Here is a 13426-nt window from a genome sequence, read left to right on the forward strand (position 1 = left end):
GTTTAAAATTTGGTCCATTAAGAAGAGGACCTTCTATATGGACAAGTAAATAAAAAAAAATAAAAAATATATTTTATATATATATATAGTACATATATAATAAAAACAATATTCAAGAAAGCGCTAGACGCTAAGCGGGCGGTGACCTATTGCCTAACGCCTAGAACGCCTAATCAGAACCTAAACGATTTAAAATTTGGTCCGTTAAGAAGAGGACCTTCTATATGGACAAGTAAATAAAAAAAATAAAAAATATATTTTGTATATAAATATATATATATATATATATATACTAGTACATATATAATAAAAACAATGTTTAAGAAAGCGCTAGACGCTAAGCGGGCGGTGACCCATTGCCTAACGCCTAGAACGCCTAATCAGAACCTAAACGATTTAAAATTTGGTCGGTTAAGAAGAGGACCTTCTATATGGACAAGTAAATAAAAAAAAATAAAAATATATTTTGTATATAAATATATATATATATATGTATATATATATATATATATATACTAGTACATATATAATAAAAACAATGTTTAAGAAAGCGCTAGACGCTAAGCGGACGGTGACCCATTGTCTAACGCCTAGAACGCCTAATCAGAACCTAAACGTTTAGGCGTTTACAACATAACATAATATAAATATAATATTATAGATAAAAATTATATAAAATTATCTATTAGAAAAATAAAATATTAAATCGTAAACAAATATTAGACAAAAATATTTATTTAATTCATACAAACAATATATATGAAGCTAAAACTTATAATTTAAATTTATGGAGTTATAAATTAGCAAAATACATTGAAACGAAACTTATTTGATTTTAGACGGCCGAAAGAGTCGTCTAGGCGTCACCTGAACGTCTAGCGCCTAAGCAGACCTAGGCAACCACCTATACCGCTTTTTAGAACATTGAATAAAACATAATCGCCGCTTTTTAGAAAATTGAATAAAACATAATCTATGAAATAGGTAAAAATAGTTTAAAAAACAAAACGACAATATTGAAATTGTTATCATACTTTTTAAAAATCATCTCTATTTTTACTTTTTTTTTTTAAATCCCATGGGAAGGCCCCCGAAACGATGCACACTCGCGAAGCAAATACAATTTTTCTTGTCACCCACGAGCCTTGCATATTGGGACTGACCCACGATAGATCAGTTTTATTAGATTGTCTCGGAGCGGGTCTAACGGTTGGACCAACCCACTTTAACACATCTATTCATAGATAAGAAAGGAAATATCTCAAAAAAAAATCGCTGAACTTAACAAATTGAAGAAAAATGAAAAGAGAGTATGCAAAATTGGGATCCAAAAACACCTTAAACATTCTTAGATTTGGGACTTAAAAAAAAACACTATAAACGTTTCTTAGTTCAAAAGCCAATATAAGATAAATAATTAACTACAGTTTGATGATCATAATCATTTTGTTCAATCATCAATATTGGACGCATCCTTTTTCTATCATTGCGAAAATTTACATGGAGATTGTAAATTCCGCAGATTAGTTTTAGTCCGGCGTATGATCTTTCATAAAAGAAAACGAGGTTGGAACTAAGTAAAATAAGGTTTAAAGATAGGAGAGGCTATTGAGGGTTTATATATAGGTCTTTGAAAGAAGAACATATTATATAGATGCTCGAAGAATTTAAATTTATTAAGATTTTAAGAGATACTTTTCTTGATATTTTTATATATATTATAGATCACGCTAACAAATCTGGCTGCGCAAAAACAATTTTGAATAAGTAAATATTGATAATTGTACTACAACCTAAAAAGTAGTCCTGGGCATCAAACCTTAATCCGAATCCGAAGTTTTTAAATATCCGAACGGGTTCTAAACTTCACAACCCGAAAACCTTAATCCGAATCCGACCCGAACAAGTACTCGAACATATCCGAAATATATGTACATAGTTATAATTTAGTAGTAATATTTATACTTGTAATAACCTAAGTGCCTAAATTATTCGGATATTAAGATATTTTCGGGTGTTTTAGCTACTTATGGCTAGATTCGGATAAAAAATACTTGGTTTTATAGATTTTTTGAGTATTTTTCAAAATTTTGCATAGAATCAAATACACATTTTTTAATATTTGGATACTTCGTGTAAACCCGAATCCGAACCCGAAATATCTGATCCGAATCCGATCCGAACCCGAAATTTTAAAATACCCTAACGGATTTTAGTTTTCTACATCCGAAAAACCCGACCCAAATCCGATCCGAATATCCGAACGTCCAAGCCTACTAAAAAGGTTGATAAAGTATAGCAAAATTAAAAAAGAAAAATTTAAATATAAAAGTTCCCGGTCAAAAGGATAATTTTCTTTTCTTTTTAATCCAATTCTATCTTAATCCCGGTATAAGAATCCAAATCCCTAAATAGTTTCAGGGAAGGTAGAAAGTGATAAAATATAAACAAAAAAAATTATGTATCTGACGCGTTGCTACCAAGCTTTTATATATATACATATATACAAACTCTCTCGTACTCTCTAATTTTTAGCTAGAACACTTTCGTCCCTAAATTACTATAGAAATGTCGATCGTTACCAATGACCTAATGAGTAATGTGTTGACTATATATATATATTCTTTCTTGTTTATCAAAAGATAAATATATTACCTAACTATACTACTATAGTAATGTTTTACGGCTAAAACGATCGTTACCAATGACCTAATGAGTAATGTGTTGACTAGACCTGGGCATTCGGATTTCAAATCGGATTCAGATCGGATATATTCGGATTCAGATAATTCGGGTATGAGAGTTTATTATCCGTTCGGATTTTATGATTTTTCGGTTCGGTTTCGGTTCGGATATATTCGGATTCGGATAATTTGGGTAGGAGAATTTATTATCCGTTCGGATTTTATGAGTCATCGGTTCGGTTTTGGTTCGGATAGGTGTCGGATTCGGATCGGTTTTCGGGAAAAAAAAACTTAAAAATAGTTCAATGTTAATAAAAATTGGTTTAATCTTACTAAAATTTGGTTAAATTTTTCAAAAATATGTATAATTTTAACAAATAATTAAATTTTTTCCCAAATCTAGGATATTTAGGATATTTTTGTTATTTGCTATAAAATTACAACTAAATATAACTAATATTTTTGGATATATAATTTTTATTTCCGGTTTTCGGATATCCTTTCGGTTTTCGGTTTGGATCGGGTTCAGTTCGGGTAATTCGGATAGGAGAATTCATTATCCGTTCGGATTTTGTGACTATTCGGTTTGGGTTCGGTTCCGGATTTTTCGGATCGGTTTCGGATCGGTTTTTAGATTTCGGGTTTTATGCCCAGGCCTAGTGTTGACTATATAGATCTTTTTTTTTTTATATAATATATTCTTTCTTGTTTATCAAAGAAAACATGAATATATTTATTTTTTGATAAACAAGAAAGAATATATATAGTCAACACATTACTCATTATTCTTTCTTAGTTTATGCCAACTATGGCACATGTACTTATAGTTTTAAAAGATTTTATGGTAATAATTTCCTAGTTTTTGTTTCATGGACTGCTTTTAGAAGTTTTTGGATTTGATCGTGACCCAGATAACTTAATGAGCAATGTCACCTACCACTTAGTATAGGAGAATCCAAAACCAGAAGGATTCAAACTCTTAGAGCTTTATTATGATAGATAAATATGCGCATAAATATCACATGTTTTCTATTTTTTTCACTGTGTTCCACTTGAAATGGTAAAGTTTCAGAAAATGCTAAATTATATCCTCAAATTGTACAACTCTCTGCGTTCAAAAATTTTTGGTGTTAAAAGGCAAAACAACAATCTAGAATATTGCATGGTTTTACAAACAACTGCAGCCGTATAGAGTAAAGAAATCAGGTTTATTTTACAAAACAAATTAATCAATCAACAAAACAGAGTATAATAAACCCTAGAAAAAAACTTATAACCGAATTATAAAGGCCGCAACATAAAACGTTATAAAGGACAAAACCGTGATAGCCCCATTTCGTCTGCCACCACTAGCCATCGGAAGCAGATCAGGAAGCAAACATTCCTCGCCGTTAAATATCACTTTCGCCGGAAACCCGTCGCGTTCCGCAACATTAATCCCCGGCGTAAGTTTCTTGCTGAACTGTATCACCGATTGTTGTTTACCCGGAATCCTAATATTCTTCTTCTTTGGATCTTTTTCATCAGCCTCCGCCACAAGATAATCCAGACCAGGAAGACCTTCCATAAAAATCGTGTTGTTGACACCTCCGTCCACGCTTAGGAGACTTGCGTTGAATGAGTAGGCTTTTTCGAACCCTAGAAGCGCCGGTTTTTTCATCTGAACCGCGAGGAACCAGTTGGGGAAATCGATTTCTCCCCAGTTGAAAATCGTGATCCTCACGGTCCAACCACCTCTATAATCCGACGCCATGTGCCAGTTAATTGATACACCGCAATTGTCGCCACACGGCATCGGGTTAGGTAGGGTTTTGTGTTTGAGTGCGTTCCAAGCAAGCGTTAGAGCGGTTCTGTTTTCGAAAGGTAAGAGAAGAGCGTCTGGAGGGATGAGAAGAGACGGAGACTCCGCGCTGCAGGTGCGTCGCGTTTCCGACACGCAACCGCAAGCGCAAGTGTTACAAGGGATGATAGAGTCGTTGAAGAAAGCAGAGAAGGAGACGCAACATTTTGGTATCTCGGTTTTGGCTTGCGTGATGTTGCATACAATCTGCCAGCTGGCGAAAGATGATTTGTTAGTAGGCATACCGCTCGGATCCGGATAAAAAGTCGGGCTTACCCGAACGGGTGGCCCGCACGAGTAATCCGGGTTTAACGTCCCTTTAATCCTCCAGTTCTGCGGTGGGAAAAGCGCGGATCGGTTGAAATCAGGAGGCATTTTGGCAACTTGCATCGTGAAGACGGAGACTGATTTGGAAGGGTCCATGATACGTGGTAAGATTGTACCATTTCTGCAGCAAGAAGGAATATTGCCTAAAGTAGTGTCATCTTTTTTGGTCGGAGGCAAGTCTATGATGATTGGTCGTCTCTCACATGTGAGAACGTCAGCGAAATCTAGACCAGTGTAGATTAGAGACTGAGGACCAAAGATGCATTTCGTGGCGTCCACGACCGTTGGATATGCGCCTTGCATCTTCTGTATGAACTCGTCTCGCATCCAGTCGAAACTAAGCTCCCAATGGTCGAGTCGGCCTAGTGGATTGTGGTTTTCCATGGTTACTTCGGTTAGGTAGTTCTGGTCGTAGGCTCGGATCACGTCGTACATTATGGTCAAGTCTCCGGGTTGTCGTGGGAGGAATTTGGTGGTGATTGTTGTGTTGACTGTAATGTTTGTGTCTCTCATGCAGCAGGTCGTTAGCTCTCTTTTGCCTAATGGACATAAAATTAGCTAGAGTCAGAAACATTAATATTTTCACTTCAAAATTTACTGCACTGTTTTATGATAATTTGATTAATGAATTGGTAAATATTACCAGTGAATTTTATAAATCAGTCGTCTATATATATGACCAAACATATCACGATATTTTGGTTTTAATCAAATCCATTAAAAACTCGTAAAAAGAAAGAAAATTTACATGTGTATTTTTTTCTAAATTAAAAGGAATTGTATATATATAAGAAATATTAGAATTAGGAAAAATATCTACAAAATTTACATTCAAGATCATTTTTGTATCTTAAAAATCAACTTATCTTATTTAGCAAAAAAAAAATCAACTTTTCTTTACACCATTTTAAAAATTCATTGTTGATTTTAAAACTAGTAAAAATCTTCAAAACATGAATTTTTAAATCAGTTAAAATCAGTAAACCAATCAAAGAGAGTGTCTCACTTCTATTCAAATTTTGAACATTAACAATTACCTTATCAAATGTTTTAAAACAATAACTATAAGAAAACAAGAAAACGAAAAAAAAGAGAGAATTGATTGGAGTGATTACTTTGAAGAGTAGGCTCAGGACAGAGCCAACCATCGTTAACAAGCGATATGTTGGACGGCAAAGGAATCGCCGGAGGGGCCACCATGAACTGAGTCCCGACAAGTTCGATCTCAGCCGTCATTTGCTTCAAGTCTCCGGCCGTTTGAATAGCCGTTTTGAGGTCGGAGACCGGATAGCCACCGAGGATGGTACCATTTCCTACCAAAGCAGGAAGCTCCGTCCCGTTGACTATTAATGCATCGGTGGCGGAAATAAGGATTTCGTTGTGTTGGAATCCAACAAAAACTCTCCATTCTTTTAGCTCTTCCCGGCCATTGTTTAGAACCGTAAGGACAGACTCAAACCGATAAGGCTGATCGGTTGTGTCGTTTGGAGGGATCTTGCGACCGAGTATGAATTCATAAGAGAGAAATATTCCATTGCAAAGATCTGATGGCGAAGTCGGGGCCGGTGCCGGAGCCATTATTGTTGGAGGAAGCTGAGACATAGACGGTGGAGTAACGGTTAATAAGAGTAACACTCCGAATAAAATCGGAAGGAGAAAGCCCATTGTGTCGTTCTCCAAAGAAAGTTAGGTTTACTTGGAGAAAGAAAACTAAACAAGAACCAAATGGTTTTTGTTATGTTTTGTTTATTTGAAACAAATAGTGTAACGCGAGTCAATAATCATAGGAGGTTGTGGTAAAACGTTGTAGGATACTAGGATGCACGTCGAGAGGTTTTGAGTTTAGAACTCGTGCCACGCACGTTGGTAGGTCGATTATGAAGTAGAGAATGTAATAATAGAGTCGTGGACGCAAATTAAAATTATTATTTTCACAACATCGGCATGACACGATCATTCCAACAATATGCTAATAACATATATATATTTCTAAGAGATTAGAGATATTATGGATCCTCCCAGCCAAAACTCGCAAAACCTGTATATTTTTGAAATCGATTTATATTTGAGAGTATGATCCAGACGAATACAGCTGTAAGGTAAGCCTGTATTGTTTCAAATTAAAACTGTTTTTTTTTTTTATATTTAACAACAATATGTTTTATTTTTAAAAATCCAAATTATACACGTTAAAGTAAAAAATGAATAATCTTAAATCCAAACAAAAGGACTCGTAGCAAATAAAAAATCCTTGCTAACTTACCGTCTTCTAGATATAAAATTCAATAATATATACATCCCATTTTCATACGCATTTGAAGTTATCCTAAAAGCCAACCAATGTAACAGTATATAAATAACAAAATGGTTAAATTAAGGTTGAAACCATGTAGTCTTGCATTAAACAAAACTAAACGTGATCGATGAATGAGTGGAAAGTTTGAAGCACAACCGTTGCCTCGAAGTCCGCACTTCTCTTTCATCCATAGTCTCGTTTAATATAGATTTACTTGCTTTGGTGGCCTTTGTTCTTTACCGCTGATCACGGCTTACAGTCTTGTTTAACCTATATCTACTTGCAGGCCGGCTCAATTAATTCGGTGTTTCTGTACAAATTTTAAAAATTGGCTATTTTCTTATATATAAAAAACAAAAATGGAATTTTTTCATATTAAAAAAATTTTAAAAATTGGCCTTTTTCATACTAAAAAAAATATTTAGACCTTTTTCATGCTAGAAATATCTTAAATTCTTAAAAATTACTTTTTTTTTTTTTTTAATTTTGGGTCCTTAAATATACCCAAAAAAGTTTTAGCCCGGTACATTTGCTCCTCTCGCTCACCCCAAACGCCGGCCCTGTCTACTTGCTTTGGTGGCCTCTGTACTTCACCGCCGGCTATGGCTTTGACTAGAGTAACTAGAAGTGAGCTAGCAAGATCCCTTCTCTGTTAGCAGCGTGTGGAATTTCTCCCCATGGATACATTTGTGGATCCAGTGCGACAGAGTTGAGCTCTGTTGACTGTTGTGGTGACTTTTGGTCGCAAAATCTCGTACCTCCTAAAACACTATTTGGGCCGGAGCTGGGTCGGATATGCTTAGTCGTATTATATCTTAGAAAATTCACTATGATGCTGAAGTTTGCTTATAATTTTTCCTTTTAAAAAATCAAATAATGAATGGCCCAAATATATTTTTAGGCTAGAACCTTCTTCGAATTCTAGGGCCGTTCGAGTGAGTAGTGAGTGACATCACATGTACAGCTTGATCAAGTAACCCAACCAGAGTATAAGCAACATTTTACCAATTATCACCTCCTAAACTCAAACCATCATTCAACAATAGTAAATAATGAAAACAATTATTGTAGAGACAGACCATTGATCTTTTGTCCCACTCCCTCAAGAACTCTTGTGGGTTAATTGCCACTACCTCAACAGTAAATAATAAACTATCTTCTTTTTTTTGGTAAAATAATAAACTAACTTTATTTTGGTTATTCGTGTTTTAATGCTCTCTACGTTTTTACGGCTTATCTTAAGGTCAACAATGAAGATCACGTATTTATAAATTCCCACCTTCTCAACTAAACAAAGGCGAATATTTTTTTAAATCGATAATTTAGCCTCTTAGGAATACAGAAAGATATGTGTTGGAGCAAAGCTGGCCATAAAATTGTCTTGCATGTGTATTTAAAATTTTCCAACGGTGTAAAGTTCATAATAATTGAAATAATATATTCTGATTTAACGACAATCACATGTGAATTATAAAATAATACAATGATTCAAATTTCAAAAGATACTAGTAGCCGTGAATTTAGCTGTTTAATAGATTACATTACTAAATAATTACTGTATTGTTTGACCACATTAGTCGTGAAACATGACAGAATTAGTTAATTAACGAATAATGAGAAAATAAATTGTATTTTCAGCGTAAAGAAAACCCAACCGACAAAATAGTGTTAAATTGAACTAATTGAGTGTAAACCACTAAAAGAGCACATAGAAAGTAACAATTCTTTATTTCTGAAATCTGAATAACGAGTAATTAAGTATGTTAATTGTCAAGATCAATTAAATACAAATTGTCAACAACAAAAGAAAAAGTTAAAACAGATCGAAGAAAGTAAAAGATATTGATTTGATCCAACATCATCTTGTTTCCATGATCAAAGATATCTAAACATTTATAGATCTACCGATCTGCCACATTATTTCGATTTTTTTCTTGGTAAATTTCCGGCGAATTTCCGACTATTTTTCCGTCACACTAAACAGAGAAAGACAGCAAAAAAAGTAAAAATAACAGAACAAGAACTCATAAACCGATCTGAACCAGAACCTGGTGGTGGAGTATGATAGTAAAACGGGAAATAAGGGACGATCGGATTCGGCGGAGGCGGCGTAGGATAGTTTCCTGAATACGGCGGAGGATAGTAATAACCTTGACCACCGCCACCGTAAGGTGGAGGGTATTTGCTGCCTCCACCGGACTGAGAAGGAGGAGGGTAATAGTAAGAGCTACCGCCACCGCTACTGCCGCCGGATCTTGGAGGAGAAGGAGGGGGAGGACATGCGGTTGTGGGTGTTGACGGTGGTGGAGGAGAAGGCGGCGGTGGAGAAGATTGGACGGGACTACATGGATTGTCGCATGAAGAACACATTGTACAAGAAACAACCTCGTCTTTAGATGTTACAGTCGGTATCACTGTCGGTGTCACTGACATTAGCAGTATAACAACAAGTGTAGAAAAAGTGTATAAATGGTTTGTTTCCATTGTCAGAAATTGGATTTAGAAACTTAGTTTTGTGTAAAATATACAGAGAAAGAAGATGAGAGAGCGAGAGAGGAGGGAGAAAGACTGTAGGAGTGGGAAAGAAGAAGAAGAAGAAGCACGTTCAGAGGAGTGTTCTTCTTTTTATCGATGGCTTCTATAAATAATTATTTTCATTATAAAAAGGTCTTTAATAAAGAAATAATTAGTGAAAGTTCGGTGGAGTGTTTTACTAAATTCTGGTTCGTTTCTAATCAGTACGAATTATGCAAAACTTTTTTTTTTTTTTATGTCCGAAATTATTTAGAACTCAAAATAGTTATTTTTAAAAATTATTATTTACCAATTATGCAAATTAGTAGAGATCAATTTATTGGAAATTTTAGAATGATTAAGATTTTTATTGTATGTGTAATATTTGTGATGCATGTAAAAATTATTCGTAATAGACATCATTGTTTTGTTTGTCGACTTAGAAGATATTTATAAGTAATTTGTTTTAGAAATCAGGGAAAAAAAAGTGTTTTAGAAAAGAAATGAATAGTGGATGAAAGAAAAAGTTGACGCGGACACGTTAACCTTTTTAACCGAAGGTCTTGTAATATAAATAAAGCACCGGAAATACGCGGATGTCGGGGGCAAATGCGTCACGTACTCCCCCAAGTTATTGAATTACATTTATACCCCTTGTCCCGTGGCGATCTCGTGGCGGCTGCGTCGACGAGCCAAGTAGGGTTGGGAAATAAAAGAGAACAAAAGTCATTATAGTGGGGCTTGACTCTTTTGCAAGCTTTCACACGTGGACATATCTTATTGGAGTTGTGGTTATGACGTGGCAGCTTTCGAAGAGTAGACGTGAAGATGACGGAAGTCCCAACTTGACGTTTTTTCTTCAAACTTTTCTGGTTTCGAAAATAAAATTATGAGAAATTTCTGTGAGTAGCTCTAAATTCAAAACTCAAAAGTGCTTAAGATTTGAAGGAGTTTTTTCTCTCTGTGTGTGTGTGTTTATAGAGAAAACAAAAACAAAAACAAAAACAAAAACATTTCTTCATATATACAAAAATAAAAAAGTTCAAAGCTCTACTAATAAGCTTTTTGCCGGCCAAAAACAAAAGCTCTACTAATTAGCGTTGTGACTTCAAATGTAAACATGATATTTGTTCAAAGTCACGCCCATAATTTTACTGTGTATCAATTACAATAAGTAAATATTAAAATCTAGGTTTAACAAATATGATCAGTTTTATCCAGTCCAGAGCATAGGCAAGTAGAATATCACTCCTCTTAGCATCAATTCTTGTGAGATTTTTTTTTATATAACAAAGTTCATTTCATTTTTTTTCAGAAATTTCATTAACAAAAAAAGTATATATGAAAACGGCATTACTCTAAATCTTGTGCGAAGCATTTGAATTATTGGATCGTCATGATGGCGTAGAATTGTGTTACGTTTTTATTTATTTCATATCAAATTGATTATTATGTTTGATATATACTTTTTTTAAGTGACTTTGACTCTCAAACATATGTGGTAGTTATACTGTTCCCAGATAACACTTATCATTCACAAGTTTAAGCAAGTACACAACTTATCAATTACATCGTTCTAACACCTAAATAGCTTTATTTTTTTTTTTTTTGTACCTAAATAGTTATTGCATGATTGCCATTCGGGCCTAAGTTCATGTCTTCCAGTAAATCCAACTTGCAAACTTTTTATCAGCAGTGAAAAAACATGGAACATACCACATGCATGGTCGGATGTTATGTCCCGTATTGAGATGTTATTTTTTCATAGCAAAAGATATGAACATTGTGGAAGAGAAAGTAAGTCACGAAACCTAATGGATAGGTGTTGAGAAATTTTTTTTTGCATTCCAATAAAAACTCGTTTTATAAAAAATATTATAATTCAAGTAAAATCATACCGCTAAAACGACTGCTTTAGCTAAAAAGTTTCCAATTTTTCTTAATCTTTTAGGTACCTTAACTAAAATGTACCAATTACAAAATCTGAGCAAGCTTAGTTTATAATCAAACTTACCAGGCGATTGAAGATGGTCACACCATGCTTATGGTGATCTCATGATTAAAGTTACTCTGCTTTTTTTAAAAGGTGGATTTTTATTTGCTTTTGTGACTTAAATCAATTGTTAATGCTGAAACATTTTCATATTAACAGGAAAAAAAAACTGGAAATTCATACAAAATACTAAACTAATCTCTAAAGTTTGCAAAAGTATGTGAATTTTGCAGTGGCTAAGAGAAGATGCGTTTGGCGAGAATTGAACTCTGGCTTAATTAGATTCAAAATAGCAATTCACCATTTCTACTAATTCGTTTAAAGACAACTTTTATATTTCATTTGATTGTTGAGGAACAAATTAAAGGTTGGTTATAAATTATACACGGTTCAAGTGAAGATAAAACCTTGGGATTTGGTCTTGCGTTTTTATCTATTTAATAGCTTAATCAAACAGAAACGTATTAATTCAAACAATTTATGCTAATGTTTCTTATCATCATAAAAACTATTTTTTTTATTATTGTGCCAATGAATAGCGCTAATGAAGAGTTGAGAAGGACGCACGAATGAGATTAGGATTCTTATATAATAGTACATTTAAACTCCTAAGTTAATGTTCTTCTTTTTTAGTTGCTGCTCATTTATTGGATTCACGAAATCATGTGTGCTTTTCGAAAGAGAGTGATGATTCGATCATATTTTCATGTCTTTCATAACTCATTCGATCATATTTTCAGCCTGTAATGAATACATAATTAAATAAAACGGAAAAGCACTACGACTTTCTTTGTTTGACATATATATTCAAGTGCATATTATTGCAATTAAAACACCGAATTTATATATAGTATGACAATTAATCTCTTATAGTGAAAACACTGAACAGAGGAGTCTAAATAAATACAACTATTTAATACGTAGAAGGATCTTTCATAATATACACTGTCGCTAATATCACACCTCGGTCCGGTATAAAGCATCCCAAATAAAAGAGATTTTTTATAAAAAAAAAAAGACGACAAAAATGCAAAATGACACCGAAGATATTTCAAATAAACCCATGATTCACATGTGCCCAAAGATCAAATTTGTCCGAACAATCGTGTTGCGTTGAACCGCCAAGACGTCGCAGCCTTAAAGGTCACGAGTTACTCATTTGGCCATGCAAATCAATCTTCTAAATTTGTTATGAAAAAAATAAAAGATTTAATGCAGTTTGGGAAGAAGAAGAAGAAATTCAAATTATATTAGCTGGATTGCACGTGTCTTTAATAGAGTGTTACAGGGCCACCAACCTCTACCACATTCTCTGCACCTACCAAAATACTAGTATTTCGGTATAATAATCTGGTACATTTACTCACCGAGCGTTCGCTCCATTTATAACCGTGTAAGAGATCATATTGACATGGAGGGTTTGGGGTTTAATACAAATTGAATCAAATACCATCGCAGGACAAATATACGATAGACATGACTTATATATTTGTCGAAATTTTCTTTTATCAAGGAGTAAATTTGAATATCCATTCGTATTTTTTTTTTTTTCATTCGTATATTGACGAATATATATCCATCCGTATATAAGACCGTGCACACCATTGTAAGAAAATGATAACACGTTATCATCAAAATTGTTGAAGCTCCATGTTTTGTAGAATATGTTGGACTAGTCGTGTGGTGTGGTGTACTGGTAAGTGGCGTGGCATGTTAGGAGTCGTTGTGTACATGTGCATGAATGGAATTCGATATATAGAGAGCATTTCTTC

The 13426-nt window shown here is 34.1% G+C and overlaps 2 protein-coding genes across 2 annotated transcripts; both read right to left on the bottom strand.

The window, feature by feature from the left end:
* Nucleotides 1-3805: 3805 nt before the first annotated feature.
* On the bottom strand, nucleotides 3806-7425 carry LOC9300054 (COBRA-like protein 9). Its single transcript, XM_021010700.1, has 2 exons — nucleotides 5967-7425; nucleotides 3806-5390 (listed from the first exon to the last, which is right to left on the bottom strand). The coding sequence occupies exons 1-2, from the start codon at nucleotides 6514-6516 to the stop codon at nucleotides 3955-3957; spliced, it is 1986 nt and encodes a 661-aa protein (XP_020866359.1). The 5' UTR covers nucleotides 6517-7425; the 3' UTR covers nucleotides 3806-3954.
* A 1433-nt stretch (nucleotides 7426-8858) lies between these two features.
* Nucleotides 8859-10188, bottom strand: LOC9301798 (formin-B). The gene has a single exon (XM_021010707.1). The coding sequence runs from the start codon at nucleotides 9629-9631 to the stop codon at nucleotides 9119-9121; it is 513 nt and encodes a 170-aa protein (XP_020866366.1). The 5' UTR covers nucleotides 9632-10188; the 3' UTR covers nucleotides 8859-9118.
* Nucleotides 10189-13426: the final 3238 nt, after the last annotated feature.

Source organism: Arabidopsis lyrata (assembly GCF_000004255.2).
Source record: "Arabidopsis lyrata subsp. lyrata unplaced genomic scaffold ARALYscaffold_8, whole genome shotgun sequence".
In the NCBI taxonomy this organism is placed as follows: domain Eukaryota; kingdom Viridiplantae; phylum Streptophyta; class Magnoliopsida; order Brassicales; family Brassicaceae; genus Arabidopsis; species Arabidopsis lyrata.

Bases quoted from the DNA above. Each gene is read 5' to 3' on its own strand.
- LOC9300054 (XM_021010700.1), bottom strand. From the start codon at position 6,516: ATGGGCTTTCTCCTTCCGATTTTATTCGGAGTGTTACTCTTATTAACC. The intron at 5,391-5,966 runs GTAATCACTCCA...TATGTCCATTAG, and splicing joins TCCTGAGCCTACTCTTCAAA to GCAAAAGAGAGCTAACGACC.
- LOC9301798 (XM_021010707.1), bottom strand. From the start codon at position 9,631: ATGGAAACAAACCATTTATACACTTTTTCTACACTTGTTGTTATACTG.